Source organism: Caretta caretta, chromosome 21 (genome assembly GCF_965140235.1).
Source record: "Caretta caretta isolate rCarCar2 chromosome 21, rCarCar1.hap1, whole genome shotgun sequence".
Taxonomy (NCBI): Eukaryota; Metazoa; Chordata; order Testudines; family Cheloniidae; genus Caretta; species Caretta caretta.
Window position 1 is genome coordinate 10,859,734 of NC_134226.1, and position 20,748 is coordinate 10,880,481.

At 40.1% G+C, this 20,748-nt stretch overlaps 1 protein-coding gene across 1 annotated transcript in view; it reads right to left on the reverse strand.

Moving 5' to 3' along the window:
• Positions 1–342: 342 nt before the first annotated feature.
• The window catches only part of NUDT3 (nudix hydrolase 3), a 34,674-nt gene continuing 14,268 nt past the window's right edge, over positions 343–20,748 (reverse strand). The window contains exons 2-5 of the mRNA XM_048826587.2: positions 10,813–10,923; positions 4,416–4,460; positions 3,714–3,798; positions 343–2,768 (exon numbers count right to left, since the gene is read on the reverse strand). Of these exons, the coding sequence (XP_048682544.1) occupies positions 2,590–2,768; positions 3,714–3,798; positions 4,416–4,460; positions 10,813–10,923 (420 nt within the window). The 3' untranslated portion in view covers positions 343–2,589. The remainder of the gene's footprint in view (positions 2,769–3,713; positions 3,799–4,415; positions 4,461–10,812; positions 10,924–20,748) is intronic.

The window sequence follows — 20,748 nt, forward strand, 5'->3', positions numbered from 1 at the left end:
CCACATCTTAAAATCCTAATATGTTTGCATATGAAAGGTAGCTCAATTGTGAGTCCCAAATCAATTTAGTGTCATTTCGGATAAGATTACTTACATGGATATACCACATGGCTATACAATTGTTAGAGAAGAACCTCAGATATTGGGGAGATGTGAACTCTATGTGGTGTTAAGGGAGAAAGATTTATGTAAGTCAGGAACAAGGCTTGTTTTAAGTACACAGCTTTTGAATAAAGACTGCTTCCACCCCAGGAGCTCAATCTTCTATTTCCAGTTAATAAGGCATAACACCAGCCACTCAACATAATTGCATTAACAGCATCAATTCATGCCACATTAAAATACTTTCTTGGCACAATTTATTTTTCTGACCCAAACAAAGAAGCCACTAGCAAGTCATTAACAATATTCTACCCTAAAGTGTCAGTTTAACAGCCCTATAAAAACATTTTTAGATTTAAGGAAACAAAAATGTGCATGCTATTGATATTAAAACTGCAGTTACTCTTTCAGGAGTACCAGCTGCTTTCCTGCAAAGCATTTGTAATGTATTAATCTATACAGTGAAGGACAAAAACTCAACTGAAGGCAGTAGATGGCTGTGTTGTTAGGCCTGCTAACGGCTCGGAAAGAGCGGATTCTTCTACTTTCTTGTCCATTTCTGGATATATTTTTCAAGCCCTTTTTAGAGTTATGTTCAGGCTGATCAACAAAGACTAAGAAGGGACTGTACATTTGTTTCTAAGTTGAAGTGAACAGAACTGGTGTAATTTAGGCTGAATTCCAGATGCTCAGTTTCAAACTACTTCTTGAATAATGCCTCTCGGGATTTCCTTGTGTGCCTTTTCATGTTGGTGATCACTGGCACTGCTTTTGGCCTTGTTGTCCCATACTGATTAAAGTAGGGAGAACAAGGAAAGGAACAGAATGGGATCTCAAACTGAACAGCCTCTTGCCAAAGTAGTGAAAATACCAATTCCCATTACCCCAGCTCCATGGATACTTCTATCAGAATTTTATAAGTACTTAATGGGAAGAAAGAATGCTCTTGAAAAGTATGAGTATTTATTAGAATAATTTCTGTTAAATATAAGGAAGAGTACTGCAGATTTAATTTCACATCTTGGCTATGCTCTGACAAAGGAGAAGTTACCAAATGCAGCAACTAGCTCCTGTCCCAAGCCAGGGATTAACTAATGCCCCTCCCAAACCTTTCCCTACCCTCCCACCCTCCAGCCCCAACCCTTTCCATTTTATTTCCCAACTAGACAACACTGTTGGCAAATCAAGACAGCATAAAACTTACATCAGTAAAAAACAAACAAACAAAAAGAACCATGAAGTGTGCCAATGCATCAGGGCAACTATCCTATTAAATGATGTACTTCTCCACACTAGCATTTCTGCTTGGGAGCCAGCTGTACCTTTGTCACAGAGGATGAGAAGTTTTAACATTCTGAGTATGCTCTGTGGTGCAATTATAAGTGCTGCAACGCCACATACAAGAGAGATTCAACACCTGAATTTTTTCCCCCCCAAGACTTCTTTTCAGGAAACCGCACGGGTTTGTGCAATGACACTCAATAAGTACAATCGGATGCTTTAGCACAAATTACAATAGCCAGTTGAGCACAGTGTAAGGCATGTGGACAAGAAGAGACATCAGCAAGATGGGAAAAAATTCCAAAACAGCAGGGCAGCATTGGAGCTTGAAGCTCCAGTTGGTTAGATTTTAACCCCACTTTGAATCCCTGATTCCTACCATTGAGGCCAAAATTCAGTTTCTATCATAAAGTTTCTGAGGCTGTTTGCTTTTGGCTGGGCAGTAAAGACCAATTCCTTGTATTTCATTCTAATATAAAACCAAAAATGTTGGCTGAATCTGTAGGAGAAGGAACTGAGCACCAGGGATGTCTGAAGGTGACCAAAACTTCACTCTGACCTTAAAATGTCACTGCCCTAAATTTCGGGGGTTTATGGAGGAGAAAACTGGCCCAGCCACTAGCATGGTCACAAAAAGTTTCATATTAAAAAAAACAAGGCAAACTGATTAATTATGAAACCCTCTTTTCACAAGTAGCCCAGGTTTTAAAAAATTCCCGCAAAATTAAAAAGTTAGATTCCTCCATCTAAAAAAATAGTTTATACATATGCGCTGAAAGTGACCATCACAGGTCTGAACAGCACCTTACAGTACAGACTAAGACTTAAAGAATTGATCTCACATTTGCAGTCCAATTAAAAAAAAGAAAAATGTCTGGCTATGGCTGGGATGACACATATGGGAACACTTCAGAACACAAGGCAGAGGCGAAACGAGCAGCGTCGCTCTCCAGGCCAGGGTAGCGGTGTAAAGGGAAAGGGGCACTTCATGCACAAAATGTATTTTACAAAATACATATCCAAAAAAGCAAAACACCCCACCTTGCACTAAACTGCAACACTCTTAACACTTGCTTTGCCACAGGCTGCTGCCCATGCCTTGTTCAACAGAGGAGGCATGTGAAAGGGGGTGGGAGAGGGAGGAGGAAAGAAATCCACATTTCAGTCTATTTTCCAAAAATCTCTCTTTTATAGGGACGTCTTCAGTCATCTGATGTCAGAGACAGAGCTCTCATTAGAGTCAGTGTATGAAGTGGTCATGACAGGAGTGCCGTTGTTTGCCAAACAGCCTTGTCTCAAGGTATCAAAGTATGAGGCCTGCACTGGTTTGTGGGACTGCAGAACTTCTTTAGCATCTTCTATCTTAAACCATTCCCTTTTCCTTCCTGTGGGTAGAGGAATAAATTAGTAAATGCAATAAGAGAACTAAAGATAGACATTTATCCCTTCTGTGAAGTTTTTACTGTTGACTAGCATTCTGTCCATGTCAATTGTGATTAAAGTGGAACAATGAAGCGGGCTTGCAGCCCAATGCCAATTCAAAAATCCCAAGAGACTTCTCTGATTAGTCTTTTGATCTCAAAGTGACTGAACAGTCCCCTTGGCCAAGTGTAACACAGATGCCTCCAACATTCCACAAAAAATGTATCATTAGGGTAGTAAATCCACCATCCAATTGATGGTGGTTTTGGATTCTGAGATTGTTTTTTTCAAATGTTATTTCCATGATTTCTGAGTGGGACTGAAAAATATAGAAACACCACCGATATTAAGGGAATTCATAACAAATTTTGAACTCTATCATCTAACAAATTTTCTCTTTTTAAATGATATGTTCCTGACAAGGAGGAAATGATGGCACTCTCCGAAACCTGGCTTAGCTTGAGGAAGTGCTTTTTCCCCCAAGGCATCTCAATCTTCTTGTACAGCATTTGTCTCTTTGTACTGAGACCTCTCCTGAGGAGAGCCTGCAAGATGAGTCCAATTATACATGGGCTTTTAAGAGTGTTGACAAACATCCTGCAGGAATTATACTGACAAACTCATTTCATTTGGGGATCTAATAAGGATTTAAATGCACAGCTTTTAGGAGTGAGTGATCAAACAAAAGTGCAAGACTTAGATAAAACACGAGTCTCTATATAAATCCACTGAGACGACTCTTAAAGGACCAGGGAAGGAAGAAGGAATCAACAACATGATCACATTTTTGCTTTCAAAAGAATTCAACTATCCTAACAATCACTTACAGTAAAGGGTGGGGAGTTAGCATGCTTCTGTATGAGAGGGAGGACATACACCAGTAATGCTAACAAGCATGAAGGTCTTACCAATATTGACAGAGTCCTCCCAGTCTTCCAACACTTCTGTGACGATAAGTACATAAACATATGTTCTGTGTTTCCTGTCCCGATTCTGAAAGGCAAAATGGACAGGATTATGGCAGAGCAGTCAGGACGATAACACCTAAATAAAATCCTAAACTTTTTTTTTTTTTTTTTTTTTGGGGGGGGGGGGGGGGGGAACACGACCTTAAAGCAGCCTCGAGAAGGTGGGATAGTGCAAGCCTTCCTTTAAGTAGTGACCTTATTTAGTCTACAGAACTACAATCAGTGGTCTCCCTTTTCAAGATCAAGGAAGCTGTTCAGAAAGGGTTAGTGTATAAAATCAAGGGAATACAATAAGTGGCATTAGAATGAAGTAGCATACGATCGTCCACACTCAAATAGGCCCAACACTATTCCATGAAGTCTTGCTCTTCACTGCTGGTGAATGGCGTTATTTAATAAGTGATCTGATTTTCATTGCTGCTGATCACCAGCCATTCCAACTGAAGTGGAAACTAAGCACTCAGCATCTCCAGAAAAACCAAAAACCAAAAAACCAGGCTCACAAAAAGATGCTTTTTCTCCAAATCTGGTTGTCTAGTTTGGCCAACACCCATACTGCTGCAAGCTTAAAAAGAAGCTTCACTAACATGACATTTCTGCAGCAAGTCTTTACAACCTGAACAGATATTTCAATAAACTTACCTCAAAAATTCCTACTAATCTTCCTAACGTCCCTTTCACTCCAGCCTAGAGAAAGTACAAACAGAAGAATGCGGTTTAATGTTTTTAACTACAGCTCAGCTCATTTCTTTATTTCCAGTGTGACAGCAAGATTTGTAAAAACAGGAAGCAAATGTTGCAAGCAGTCAATTCACATGAAAACAGCATAATCACCAGAGGGATGATATAACTGTAGCACGAGCCCCAAAAGCCTGGGATCCATCTTCAAGAGAAAAATCAATTTGACACCCGCATATCGAGATACCCTCAATGTTCCAACAGCTCTTATATGGGGAATTGAACAGAATGACATGCTCAGCACAGTTTAAGCCCAGATAAAACTTGCTTAAAACAAAGGGGAAAAGGCTGAAGATCTCTAAGATCAGCTGGCTTGGGTTTCAAAGCTGAAAATAAGTTTGTGTGTCAGATGCAAAAAACAGTCTACAGCAACATCACCTATTCTACAGAAAGCTTTTATTTCCTTGCATCTGAGCTGAAGAAAATGTGGGTTGGGATTGCAGTTGTTTTACTTTGATCTACTTGGGTTCAAAGGCTGAGTCCACACTAGAAAACTTTAGGGTGAGAAACCTCAGGTAAAATCAATTGAATACTATCTACAATACAGCTTCCATCAAATATACTGGTGGTAAATTACAAGATATGAAGTTTGCTATTTTAGACAAGGGCCAAATACATCTTTAAGGGCTTGTTAGGCAAAATGTCTCTTTTACCCTTTCCTTCACACACATTGTTGGGAATGTAAGTCTGTGGACTTAATTCTCTGCTATCTTATAACTACCATAGAAGTGTGGATAATCAAATTTATAGATTAAAAATATCAGACATGTATTTAAATTGGATTTTTTATTTAAATTAAGTAAAATTTTAAATACATGTATTTAAATTAAATTTAAAATATCAACTTATTATATGGCCTAACCTTACAATATCAAAATAATTTTAATTAAATTAGCACAAACACTTTAAAAAAATCACAATTAATCACAAGATTAAAATAATAGTTGCAATTAATCACAGTTTTATTCGTATGGTTAAACAATAGAATACCCATTTAAATTATAAATATTTTGGATGTTTTTCTACATTTTCAAATATATAAAAGTACTGTAGTGCAATCCCTAGCATGAAAGTGAAATTTACAAATGTCGAATTATTATTTTTGTTTTGTTTCTGAGTGCAGCTATGTACAAAAAACTTTAGAGCCCACAAGTCAAAGCATGAAGGGGCACATGAATGTTTATGTGCCAGATGTGCTAAATACCTTGTAACCCCAGCTTTCAAGTACACAGGATTAGTTAGGGTAGTTTAAAATTTAGGGCTCTCCATTACTGTTTCTAACCATCCTACCCTACCCTTCATTAGCAATTAATTTTGCTAACAATGAAGGTTACAGCAGATGAAAAGTACATTTTAAGTTACCATTGATGTTTGCCACCTGCAGGTTCAAATCAGTTCTTATAAACACATGGGGAACTTACAGCTTCAGTTCAACAGCCTGGAAATCTTCGTAGTGACACCCAATATTTAAAGTCTGAGTGCTTGTATTTCTGTATATTGGCGAATAAGGCATTTACATACCACAATGTTGACTGTGATAAGTTAATTATAATTCAAGATTAACTGTACTACAATGGAACTGGAAACACGTGAAATTCAAATGCATCTGTGCAGACAGCAGATTTTCTCATTCTTCATATGCTCTATCCTTACATGTAAAACTGGTGTTGGAATTCACAGCAAATATTTAATTAGCTGATGCAAATTAAAGATAAACAGCCTCTCACAAACTGATGAATTCAAATTGCGAGAGAAAAAAGTGAAAATGGCCGCACAACATTATTATATTTAAATGTAGAACTGTGTAGAAACCAGAGTTTCTTTTCAGAAATGTGAAATTTCCTACAGGAAAGGTTTTCATTCTGGATCTGAACAAAATGTCAGAAATGCATTTTCCTATGGAACGGAAACAATTGAAAAAGTTCATTTCAGGAGACCTGAAATGGAATTTTCCCAACATTTCCAGCCAGTTCCCTTGCACCCTAGGGTGCCCGCCCATCAGGTTGGCAGCCCAGAGAGCTGGGTAGCCACCCACCAGGGAAGACTCACAACCAGGTGGGCAGCCCAGGGAACTAGGGGGGGAGATAGCCAGCTGAGGTCCTGGAATCCTGGGGAACCTGTCAGGTGGGCTGCCAAAGTTCCTGCAGGCCCAGGGAGCCATGAATCCATAGCAGCCCATGAGGTGGGCTGCAAAGGAGCCAGCTGGGTCTACCTGCTCAGCCAATCCCTATATGTAGGAGGTGGATGCAGCTGTCCAAGAATGTCTGGGGATCAATTCTCATCAGAAAGGAGCTCCTACTAGTGCCCCCATAACACAACAATCCAATTATTGCCCCTCAAAAACTTCTGAAATCAAGCGATGGGGTGAATTCATTTAAGGCTTACACAATAGTCCTGAGTTCCAGGCAACTGATACTCTGATAAGCCATCACCATGGACCACAGCCTCTGCCAAATTAGCATTCCAAACTGGGCACCTCAGCTTCCCAAGTCCAGTAACAGATTATGCCCATCATATGACAGGCCCCCAGGCTAGCATTTTAGCACACACAAAGTAGTTCTGTGATCATAAAACTGAGATTTAATATTTTCTGTAATTCTGTGTAAGTATTATACATTGCACAATTATAACTGACATATTGGAATCTGATTTGAAGACTATCAAAACAAATACAGCTAAGTAGCATTTAATGATTACATTCACTAGATTAAGAAGTTATAATCAGCTGCTGTAGTGATCATATAGTCCTATACCAGTTTAACTACACGCAATAGATCACTCTTCTGAAGTTCATTTAGAAAGGAGTCTTCATCATGTCAGCATTTGATAGACTGAGGGCAGAGGTGGAATCTGAAATCAGTAGAAATACAATTGCGTGCTGCAGTGGTCAGCTGTTCCTGTAACCCTGCTCCTTTGAATGCATCTGATGAAGTGAGCTGTAGCCCACGAAAGCTTATGCTCAAATAAATTGGTTAGTCTCTAAGGTCCCACAAGTACTCCTTTTCTTCCTGCTCCTTTTGGCACTTTTGATGTTTGTTGAGCAGCACTCAAGCAGGCAGGTACTTCACTCAAAGCAACTCAACCCTGCTAGGCTGCCACAGTTTGAATTACAGTCTCATTCAGCAGCAATACATGTGAGCAAGCTGAACACCAGCTGAGCAAGAGGGGATTATCTCAGCCAGCCCAAACCAGTTTCTTCACTGAAAATGGAGCCCATGCCAAGGCTTCCTTTCAACCACTGAGCTGTCATGGAAAGAGAGCAGCTTCTCCGAGGCTCTCAGCTGCCAGAGAAAGGGACGGCCAATGCAGATTTATTTTAGGATTTGAAAGGTGAAGCCACGGATCTGCTCAATGAACCTTTGACTTCAATATCAAATAGCTTAATTATTAATAGTGATTTCTTCATAAAGCAGGGCTGTGTCCCCAAGTAGAACATTTTTCACTAGCCTTGTTAAACTCCACCATTTGTCTTTTGCCAGCATCGTATTTTGCTATATTCTTGATTATTAGTAGCTCATGTTCAGTGTGCCATGTTACAGCTTGGGAACAAGAAAACGGAGTAGTTTCTCCTCAATTTCAAAGATATGAGCAGATGAAAAATGCTACCATCATAGAAAAAAACAAAAAAACACGCCAACAAAAATAGACCTCAAATGAACTAGTGGGCTTTGGGAAGAGAGGTTCTTTTTAAAACATAACCATTTTATTCTTTCCATGGTATGCAAGCAAATAATTGCTCTGAAAGACGCCTGGGTGCTGCCAAGGATTTTCACAAGCACAATTAACCCCACCTGCATTTGAAACTGAATGCCATGGGCCTAGTTATACAATGGAGGTGAACAAAGTACAAAGTTCAATACCCTGCCCCACAATCCTCCTCACTACACAACTGGGGGAGGAAGATAATCTCAGCTCTAACCTTATCTGACTTTCAGCACAAAGCATAATATGAGGGGAAGCAGGTGTGGACATTTTTGAAAACACCCTCAATCGTTCTTCAAATACTTGCAATATTTTAGTTGATTTTTAAGTACTTCAGAGGTACATGAACCTGCTTCTTTTACAGGAATAAAATAGGGTGCCAATTGTGTCGTTAGTGAATTTTTAAAAAATGGCAGTTACTTCCTAATACAGAGTTTTATGGAAGAGTTAAATAGGAAAGACATTTTGATATTAGGAGGCTTAGAGTTTATACAGCGGGTGGTATACATAAGGATTTTAAATTCTGATATGTAGATTTTGAGGACATCTGAATAGATACACAGAACACAGGAACTGCTGTATTAGACCAGACCAGGGGACCACTTAGTCCAGCATCTTGTCTGACAGCAGCCATTTCCAGATGCTTCAGAGGACAATGCAAGAAATTCCATAGTTGATAGATATGAAATAAACTGCCTATGGGGGAAGTTTCCTCCAAACTCTCATCAGTTAGCTGTTGACTTATGCTCTGTAGCATGATGGTTTATAATCCTTACAAAAAGAAAAGGAGTACTTGTGGCACCTTAGAGACTAACCAATTTATTTGAGCATAAGCTACAGCTCACTTCATTGAAAGCTTATGTTCAAATAAATAGGTTAGTCTCTAAGGTGCCACAAGTACTCCTTTTCTTTTTGTGAATACAGACTAACACGGCTGTTACTCTGAAACCAATTCTTACAAAAACATTTTAAGTGTTATTTTATGCAACTGTGGACCCCCTTGCTATCTATATGAACATCTAATCCTTCCCAAATCCCTGAACAGCTCTTGGCTTCAGTTAATCTGTGGAACTCACTGTTAGAAATCACGCGTGTTATGTAAAATAATATTCTTTTATAAGTTTTCAATGTGTTGCCTTTTAATTTAATTGAATGTACCTCATTCTTCTCACTGAAGAAGAGTCTACAGGAGTGCTCAATTTACTTTCTCTATATAATTCTGTATACCTGTCACCTCTCCTTCTAGAACAGTCCCATATGAGGAGAGAGCTAAATGACAAGAAGTCTTTCCATGCCTCTAATTATTTTCATGGCCAGTCTCTGGATATCCACGCAGGATTTAAAAAACAAAACCAAAACCTGTTTATTGGACCAAAACATTATTTTAATTTATTCCCCAATAAATGGGCCTCAATGATTTGAAAGGTACCATTAAAATCTTCTATACTAACTCATGGACCATTCTGTAAGGACAGGTCTTTTCTGAAGCTGTTTTTTTAAGAAACTGCATTTTATTAACTATGCAATGTAAACTTCAACCTAACACAATACAGCTTCATTTTAACTTCTTTCAACTGAAGGTCTCAGACAAAAGGCAGTGCTTCTCTTGAACAAGAGAGCCTTTTTTAAACAACTGTGCTACCTTTCTTCTCATTTCTTATTTTCTTCCACTGTCTGTAACTTTGGCATCATGCATGACCCTGTCCCTTTCTTCTCCTCCTCCCACAACTATCTTGTCTTCAAACCTATTGTTTCTGCAAACATCATCTTCACACCACACCTTTGTTTCCTCCCACCTAACACAACCTTGTTTCCTTATTTTAAAAAAACAGGATACCTGCATTATATTTGGGGTGTGTGTACAGGAGAAGCACCAGCAACCATTTGAAAAGATATTTTAAATTCTAGTAACAGTAGTCAGGAACTGTATCAATCTATTAGATACAAAACAAACAGGACACAAAAGACTACTGAAAGTTAAGGCTGGACCAGGAATAGAAAAGATTGCCTCTTCACAGCAAGAAATGAGATGGGACAGTCAAACTTAAATCATTGTATAGCTTTTGGGGGACCTATGAGACATACCATGCCCATATTACGAAAGAGAATTTATGTATTTTTCACAGTTAGATGAAGGAAAAAGATTAAACATATATTTGTAAGTTTCTTAAATAGATACCAAGACCCCGAATCAGTCTTAATTCTATTTGTGATGAGAATATTCTGTCTTGCGCCCAACATATCCTGTAGCATTCAATTTAGAAATAATACACTTTAGAATTGTAATCAGTCCTCTATCACATATGAGCTTTGCACCTGGCTTTAAATGATTTTTACCGTTAAGGATATGAAGATAGAAAAGTACAGTAACAGACACTGTCACTAACAATGCAAGCACTATTAGTACCTGTAAATAAATTGCAGGGATACTGAAAAATGAACCAACCGGCTGAAAATATTTATCAACATGCAGATTAGTTTGGCAGCAGGGGAAGGGAAGGAAAGGAAAGGAAAAACAAGAATGGAAAAGAAGAAGAAAACAGAATCAACTACCGACCAGAGAGTGATTCCAGGTGTTCTGTTCTTGTTGGGTACATACCTCTTCACAGACTTCCCGCACAGCAGCCACGCTGGGCTCCTCCTCAGGCTCCATGCCACCTCCTGGGACAATCCATCTATCTGGATGGCGACTACTGCTCACCAAGAGCACCTGCCAATGAAAAGGGTTATATTTCAATGCAAAACAGAGTGCAACTGATATGCATACTCTCATGGTAGTATGCTTTAGTGGGACTTGGCTTAAAAAATGCAAGTTCTCATATATGACTCCCTAAAACTGGTCATATTGGGGTTCTGAAAAATATTCTGCTTCTTCCTTCTGAGGCCCAGCCTTCCCTAACCCCATCCTATTGAGACAGTTGCACATACTCTATTTTGTAAGCTACTCCAAGTTCTCCAAACTACTCCAACCACTACTACCCTGGAACAGGGATACTCAATCTTGAAAAGACAAAATAAATGGAGGCTGAGCACCACAAAATTAAGGTTAGCAATTTGACATGGCATCACAAAGCTGCATCATTGCAAGTCAATGTCATCACATACTGTTTAAACTTCAAGACACGTCACAATACAGTATCAGACAGTCAAGATGCTTTACCACTACTTTGCTCCTGTCCATACCTACATTAAAAAAAAAAGTCCCATTTCATGTAAAGTTGGTTGGCCACAGAATTAAGGTAACTTGCCCTTATAAACTGCTAATTTTGATAGTTTAATGGAAAGATTTTCAAGCTGGGCGCCCAACTTCCCTTTTGCCTTTGAAAAGTTTCCCCCTGAATGTACATTCTATGCAGTACTCCACTAAGAGAATAAACACGTTAGGCAAATAATTGCACACCTTTTATTTAAAATTACATGTGTATCCCAACTCTTATACCCCTTTCTGGCTGCTGAAAAGAAGAGATGTTTCTCATCCATCACTCTTCTTCTGACCCTTGGGACTGATGGGAAGGGATCCTAGCTAATCCTGTCCATTCTCTCCCTGCTGCCTTGTGTATCAGGCACCATAGGAAGGGGTCCTGTGATCAGCACTCAGTTTCCTCTGCCTCAGATAAGGTAGAATATAAAAAAAATCACCAATTAGATCTGTGAAAAGCAATATCTGAAATATGAGTTTCATCAGCATAGAAAGAGTAAACAAACAAACAAAAACCATGTTCCTATTTCAACAGAGTTGAGTTTGTGAACTAGCAAAATAGGTTTGAACATATCTGAGTAGGAGCAATTCAAGTTTTCCCCTTAATATGCATTTTTGGGGTGGTTCTTTGGAGCACCTTTTACTCTCATGTTCTGCTATGAAACATAATGTGGTTTTATTGGTTTGCTTATCCTCTCCCATAAACAAATGCTAACTGTTAATCCCAGCTGGCTGAAAGTTCCCCCAAGGAATACCTGGACATTGTGTTTACTCAATCTGGCTGTGATTCATCCACAAGGAGAAAGACAAGCAAAAACAAAACCTGTGATGTTTTCCCAAGTTTCTAAGTGATATTTATTCACTCATTCTACTCAGAGCCATCATGTTACATCTCTCTATTTCACTGGCACAATTGCCAAAGTAGCCCTGAACTAATGCAACCATTCCACAATCTTTCCGACACACCAGTCCAATTAGGTTACAGGCCAACTGTAACAGTTTCACTCAAACATTTCAGAGCTAAGCTGCAGAAAAGACTAAGCCTATGCCTTACTGTGCAAATGCTGATTTATAAATATTTAGTAAGAATTGAAAGATTAGACCAAATTAGTATGAGAAATTCTACATGCATATGACTGTACATATGGCATTCAAAAATCACATTTATGTGGAAAGCAAACTTAAGACTTACAGCATTCTCTCCACTTTTTACTTTTGACAGTTTATATAGTCTTGTCTAAGAACTGATCAATTTACAAAATAATGTTCTTTTTCTGTTCGCTAGAAAGCTTACTCACAAGTTACACTATTACACAAAAAGCTATGTTAAAAGAACATTAAGGTTGCAAAATCAAGCACTCAAAAGTTCAGAAATGCCAGAATTAAAGTTGCCTGTGAGATCTTAATTCAGCCCTCTTGTGTGTTTGCACTGTTAAACAATCTTTAAATATGTGATCATATACCATTTTTTCCACAGGACACTTGCCTCGTTTCAGTGCACACTTATCGAGCAGGTTTCAGAGGAACAGCCGTGTTAGTCTGTATTCGCAAAAAGAAAAGGAGTACTTGTGGCACCTTAGAGACTAACCAATTTATTTGAGCATGAGCTTTCGTGAGCTACAGCTCACTTCATCAGATGTTTACCGTGGAAACTGCAGCAGACTTTATATACACACAGAAATCATGAAACAATACCTCCTCCCACCCCACTGTCCTGCTGGTAATAGCTTATCTAAAGTGATCAACAGGTGGGCCATTTCCAGCACAAATCCAGGTTTTCTCACCCTCCACCCCCCCCCCACAAATTCACTCTCCTGCTGGTGCTAGCCCATCCAAAGTGACAACTCTTTACATAATCAAGTCGGGCTATTTCCTGCATAGATCAAGGTTTTCTCACATCCCCCCCACCCCCATACACACACAAACTCACTCTCCTGCTGGTAATAGCTCATCTAAACTGACCACTCTCCAGGTTTAAATCCAAGTTAAACCAGAACATCTGGGGGGGGGGGGGGTAGGAAAAAACAAGAGGAAACAGGCTACCTTGCATAATGACTTAGCCACTCCCAGTCTCTATTTAAGCCTAAATTAATAGTATCCAATTTGCAAATGAATTCCAATTCAGCAGTTTCTCGCTGGAGTCTGGATTTGAAGTTTTTTTGTTTTAAGATAGCGACCTTCATGTCTGTGATTGCGTGACCAGAGAGATTGAAGTGTTCTCCGACTGGTTTATGAATGTTATAATTCTTGACATCTGATTTGTGTCCATTTATTCTTTTACGTAGAGACTGTCCAGTTTGACCAATGTACATGGCAGAGGGGCATTGCTGGCACATGATGGCATATATCACATTGGTGGATGTGCAGGTGAACGAGCCTCTGATAGTGTGGCTGATGTTATTAGGCCCTGTGATGGTGTCCCCTGAATAGATATGTGGGCACAATTGGCAACGGGCTTTGTTGCAAGGATAAGTTCCTGGGTTAGTGGTTCTGTTGTGTGGTATGTGGTTGTTGGTGAGTATTTGCTTCAGGTTGCGGGGCTGTCTGTAGGCAAGGACTGGCCTGTCTCCCAAGACTTGTGAGAGTGTTGGGTCATCCTTTAGGATAGGTTGTAGATCCTTAATAATGCGTTGGAGGGGTTTTAGTTGGGGGCTGAAGGTGACCGCTAGTGGCGTTCTGTTATTTTCTTTGTTAGGCCTGTCCTGTAGTAGGTAACTTCTGGGAACTCTTCTGGCTCTATCAATCTGTTTCTTTACTTCTGCAGGTGGGTATTGTAGTTGTAAGAAAGCTTGACAGAGATCTTGTAGGTGTTTGTCTCTGTCTGAGGGGTTGGAGCAAATGCGGTTGTATCGCAGAGCTTGGCTGTAGACGATGGATCGTGTGGTGTGGTCAGGGTGAAAGCTGGAGGCATGCAGGTAGGAATAGCGGTCAGTAGGTTTCCGGTATAGGGTGGTGTTTATGTGGCCATTGTTTATTAGCACTGTAGTGTCCAGGAAGTGGATCTCTTGTGTGGACTGGACCAGGCTGAGGTTGGTGGTGGGATGGAAATTGTTGAAATCATGGTGGAATTCCTCAAGGGCTTCTTTTCCATGGGTCCAGATGATGAAGATGTCATCAATATAGCGCAAGTAGAGTAGGGGCTTTAGGGGACGAGAGCTGAGGAAGCGTTGTTCTAAATCAGCCATAAAAATGTTGGCATACTGTGGGGCCATGCGGGTACCCATAGCAGTGCCGCTGATCTGAAGGTATACATTGTCCCCAAATGTGAAATAGTTATGGGTAAGGACAAAGTCACAAAGTTCAGCCACCAGGTTAGCCGTGACATTATCGGGGATAGTGTTCTTGACGGCTTGTAGTCCATCTTTGTGTGGAATGTTGGTGTAGAGGGCTTCTACATCCATAGTAGCCAGGATGGTGTTATCAGGAAGATCACCGATGGATTGAAGTTTCCTCAGGAAGTCAGTGGTGTCTCGAAGGTAGCTGGGAGTGCTGGTAGCGTAGGGCCTGAGGAGGGAGTCTACATAGCCAGACAATCCTGCTGTCAGGGTGCCAATGCCTGAGATGATGGGGCGCCCAGGATTTCCAGGTTTATGGATCTTGGGTAGTAGATAGAATATCCCAGGTCGGGGTTCCAGGGGTGTGTCTGTGCGGATTTGATCTTGTGCTTTTTCAGGAAGTTTCTTGAGCAAATGCTGTAGTTGCTTTTGGTAACTCTCAGTGGGATCATAGGGTAATGGCTTGTAGAAACTCGTGTTGGAGAGCTGCCGAGCAGCCTCTTGTTCATATTCCGACCTATTCATGATGACAACAGCACCTCCTTTGTCAGCCTTTTTGATTATGATGTCAGAGTTGTTTCTGAGGCTGTGGATGGCATTGCGTTCCGCATGGCTGAGTTTATGGGGCAAGTGATGCTGCTTGTCAATATTTTCAGAAGCTCCCTGATCTCAGTTCCAGTAACCTGACCCAGACCCAGCACCACCCACAGCAATCCAGAGCTGCAATTACAGGTACAGTCCTGCTCAGTCCCAAACTGGAATGTGCCCAGCGCAGACAGAATCTTTCCGGAATTTAGCTGCTAAAATCTAAAGCCTATCTGAGCATAAGCAAACTGCAGTTTTTAAAAAGCTTGTAACTTAGCCAAATTCAAGCAGATTTTCACAGGGGTGGCAAAAGGAACACCCCTGACATGCAAACCACCAGCCCCCTGTGAAATTTCTAGTCCCTACTGCAAAGCATGGGGCAACAGAGTGTCTAAGAAATGGTCACCACAATTTAACAAGGGCAAAACATTTTCCCCTAGCCTTGTTCTCAGAAACAGCTAAACTATTCTGGCTGAATTTTCTAAAATACTTCAGCATGAGGCAGACACCCAGAATGGAAAATTTCAGCCCAAACAGTTAAGACAAAAGTTATAAGCAACTGAAAACAGGGTCACGATGAGAAGCATCGGGCAACCTTAATAATAGTTGGTGAAAGCAGAGCCACCTATAATAGATATGGTAAGCCCATTTTTTGAATTTGTTCAAATAGTGAATACAAAGATATTGCGTATTTTCTTGGTATTGACACCTCATCAATTATTGGGAGTGGAGCACATCCGCCCTGACTGAATTGGCCTTGTTAACACTGGTTCTCCATTTGTAAGCTAACTCCCTTCTCTTCATGTGTTAGTATATTTATGCCTGCTTCTGTAATTTTCACTCCATGTATCTGAAGAAGTGGCTTTTTTTACCCACAAAAGCTTATGCCCATATAAATCTGCTAGTCTTTAAGGCGCTACCGGACTCATTGTTTTTGTGGATACACACTAACAAGGCTATCCCTGATACTTGAAAGATACTGTGATCTTACTAAATCTCACACTGTTATTCTACAGGGTGCTGGCAGCAACAGCTATAGTTAAGGCTGCCTAACACTCTTCATTGTTATAAATTAGGGAGAAAGATGTCATTTTGTCCACTTTAAGAATTCTTACGTCCATATTGTTGGAAATCTCAGTCAAGGGAGGGGTTCGCCAGAGTGTCAAAGATGTGCCTTTTTCCATCCCCATGAATATCTGTCCAAATTTGGCCAAGTTATAAGCTTCTGACAATCTCAATACGCACATGCTCAGTAGAGGATAATTAAGAGTCTGGCATGTAAATTCTCTGAGAATTCCATACATACACTGCTCCATTCCCACACAGCTCCTACTTTCCAGCCAGACCACACAGGCACCATCCCCACACTGCAACTGAACATACTGTATTATGCGGCTGCAGGTTCTGAACCCATGAGTCTACCTGCAATTGCTCCTCTGGGAACTCAGGGGATGCCATGGCATCAGGCAATCAATGGAGAGGATTCCAATGCCCCCACCTGCAGGTGCCCAGGCAGCATGAACAAGGAGATAGGGCAAGGGTACAATAGGTAAGGAGGGGCAGAAGGGTCTGGAACCCCTCCAAAACCTAGAACTGAGCTCAGGATTCCTAAGTGCTGACCTCTGAAGAACCACCATCTGTGAACCTCACTGGCAAAATGTGTGCTCACTGGGTTCTTTTTCCTGCAGAACACACCTTTCAACTAGTGCAATAAATGAGGCAGGAGTTCTATAGACAACCCTACGCAACCCTGATTCAGTCCCATCCCTCCTATGCACTGAATGAGACAAGTACTGTAAGAAAAACATATGTGATTATGTAATTAAGGGCTACCATAATGCATACAGGGGCTCAGTTAAGGTTGAATGAGCAGCCTAAATTTCAGCATTTTGAGTGCTTAATTTTGCAACCTTAATGTTTTTAGCCTTAAAAAAAAAACAAAACATTCAATATATTTAGATTGTGGAAACAATCAGCATGTTAGGCACTCTCCAAAAGGCAACACAGCCCTTCCCCCAAAAAGCACTCGATCCATTTAAATCGCCAGCAACAAACCACAATTCTTACATACAGAATGCTAGCTTCAGATGTGCACAGCGTTTTCAATATTCACGACCCTATGACTCTATTCATAATAGAGAAGACTGGGATTCCACTACAATTGTCAGCAACTCCATACACAACCACCTCTGATTATAAACTGATATTGGGCCATTATGTAAAAATGCCACCTGTACTAAGGAGCCCATGTCATCTTGTCATCACAGTTTCTTGTTCTATTACATTGCTGGTCTGGTACACTATACTGGTTTATCACCAGTATTACATATAAAGGAGCCTGGATTAAAGATTCCTAACTTCAGGTCAGCCAGTAGTACTGGGGGCAAAGGTGAGAGAAATACAATGCTGTCCCCTCCTCCATTTCAAAGAGAAAGTTGTCATGATTTACCCAAAATTTAAGAGAAGCAATGGCAAGAAAGAAGGGAATATCTATTTTCTAGTCAAGGTAAAATATACCTGTCCGCAGTAGCTACTGATTTCAATTTGTAGAGCCATCTCCAAAACAAAACCTGAGGCAGACCCCTGGAATATCAACAGAGCATACTCACTTGTGATCAATTTGCAGTTGTGAGGAAATTCAAATAAAAAGACTTTATCTGCTAATAAATCACAGTGCTAAAGCTTTTTAAAAAAGAGTGACAGTGCAGAACAAGGCAGTGCCCTAATTAACACCCAACTCCTAATGTTGACCTTTTAGATGTGAACAACAATTTTACAGCACGCAAGTTAGCTTCACTCTTTAATGTAACTCAGAAGACCCTTACTAACAGAACAGTTGGACAACCCTGAGTGAAAAGCAAAGTCCTGTCATTCTCACACTCTAGCATGGTTTGAACGCATACTTGAAAGAAAGAGGAAATACCCGCACAGGAGGAGGAAACATGCTCTACAGGGGGATCATTTTTGACTACTTTAAACAGGATATTGCCACTAATCAGCCCTTACCAGACAAAAACCTAGATCAAAGTGAAGTTGTGACATTGTTGTGTTCTTCGAAAGCAAACAGGATGTACACAGGGAAATTCATACATCTAAAAAGCTGTACTCCCCAGTAAAAGCATGGAGCTCAAAGGTCTCAAGTAAACTGGATACTGTGATCTAAGACTGCATGTAAACAGAAAAATAAAGACAACTTTAATGTTTTACAGTCTGCTGGTAACCAGTAAAAAAAAAAAAAATCATACCTACTGTAAAGTAACATTTTTCTGTAAATCATTAAGAAATACCTGGGAGGAAGGATAGGAATGCCACTTCGAACAAGATCGAAACTTGAAAAATCCACCTCTGAGTGGAAAGCTTTGCCAGACAAAGTATAGAAGACTAAGTCATCAATTTCTACAGAATTCAGTTTCTAAACAATTACGTTTCTAGTCATTCTAGTATGAGGATAAGCTTCAAACCATGTACTGCATTTATTTAATTTGCTAGTGTAAATAGGACCCAAATGTGCAGGTGAAAAATGTTTTTCATGTGAAAGATGCAGGTGCCACAATGGAGATTGTCCTTTCCCTTGCCCCACCTTCACATGTTTTTAAAATATACGAACTTGTGCAAAGCTCTAAAGGGAATATTTATACTTTAAAACTGGTGTCCCTGAACAAAGGATTCACAAATGCATTCGTACAAGTCTCTTCCCCATCCCAAACAGCAGTGCTGAAAAGCTTCTGACATCTTCCCAGAACCCACTATTTTTGTGTTAACTCTCCTGGCCTGTAGAGAATGCAATGGTAAAAAATTTCTCAACATTATTTCTGTGCTAGAGCAGTTCCTGGCCCACTCAACTGAAGCGCAATCTCTCATCTACTAGCCTATACTCATTTTTGGCTTGCTGTGGCCTTCATTCTGTACTTCTAAGACCAAGGTTAAGAAAATTTAACTCCTGGCCCTTCTGCCACCGGTCAAAATGTCAACTGAAGTCCAATACATATTTCAAGTAACATGAGGTAGTTTTTACAGCATTTCTCCTTTCCGCAAAAATAAAAAATTAAATGCGCCTGATAGTGCAACGCACTGCCAAGAGGCCAACAGTTATTATCCACCTTATCTTTCAGAACACACTGCTTTTATGTTTGAGATAATAAAATCTATAGCCTCAGTTTCATAGTGAAGTTAACAAGGGGGTAGGGAAGCTTGTAGATTAGACCCACAGAGCAGCCAACTAGCACTTCTCCTTTTCTATTGCCCAGACAACCCTGCAGGGAAGGGGGGCCTCATGTGGCTTTAGGAGAAAGCCTGGCTGTCTTTCCATTCACTGTCAAAAAGCAGCTGTAATTAAAACAAAATCCCTCCTCTGTTCCCCCATCATCCCTATTCTCTAACACAGTCCTTTAAAAAGCATAAGCATTTCAAGTAGAGTTACTAAAATATGGAGAAAAAAGAACGAGGCGTACTTGTGGCACCTTAGAGACTAACAAATTTATCTGAGCATAAGCTTTCGTGGGCTAAAACCCACTTCATCGGATGTATGCAGTGGAAAATACAGTAGGAAGATTATATATATACACACACAAACACACAGAGAACATGAAAAATGGGTGTTGCCATACCCACTACAAAAAGAGTGATCAGTTAAGGTGAGCTATTACCAGCAAGAGGAAAAAAAACCTTATGGAGATTTGCTAGCAAACACCTGTATTACAAGAAATAAATACAAAATTCTATAAAGAACTAAGGCTTCTCCCAGCTTGATTTATCAAAACCAATAGGGATTACAAAGAAAATGCCTGGCACTGATATTCCTATAACTCTTCCTCCCACCACCCGCACCCTCGCTTCCTGGCAGTATTCCTTTTCTGCAGTGAGATCATGGGGGTGGGGAACAGTATTCTTGCAAGCAATCTGGCTAAACAGTAGGGTTGCTGTAGAAAGGTCTCTCAACTATGCAGCAGACCCAAACGTAGCACATGACTGACACACCAAAATGAAGATCTTTGTCCTTTATAGAACGATAGAAAATAAAAACCACAGCAGAAGAATTAACCAGATAGCAATGGCAGCCTGGTATTTAAGATGTAGCTTTACTGGTAAGAAAGGTGTGAAAGAAGAAGTCATCAAGCTTAACCAATCTCATGACAAATCAAAGGGCTCCATTAGCAGCTATGTATGTACTTGCACCACTTAAACACTGCTTAACATTCGGACGTTTGTATTTCTTAAGAAAATACCACAAGTGTTATTTTTAAATTTTTCCCCTCCTCCAAGAAATTTGAAAGTAAGAGCTCTATCCCTACTCATTTTTGTTATTTTCTATTTTTACCACAGATTCTAGGGCAATTAAAACTAACAATTTTGAAACAAACTCTGACATTAGCACAGTTCTGGGAATAAGATTGATCTGCTGTTGCAGAGGCAGGAGAAAGAAAGCAGGAACACAAACATATTACAGGTTTCAGAGTAGCAGCCGTGTTAGTCTGTA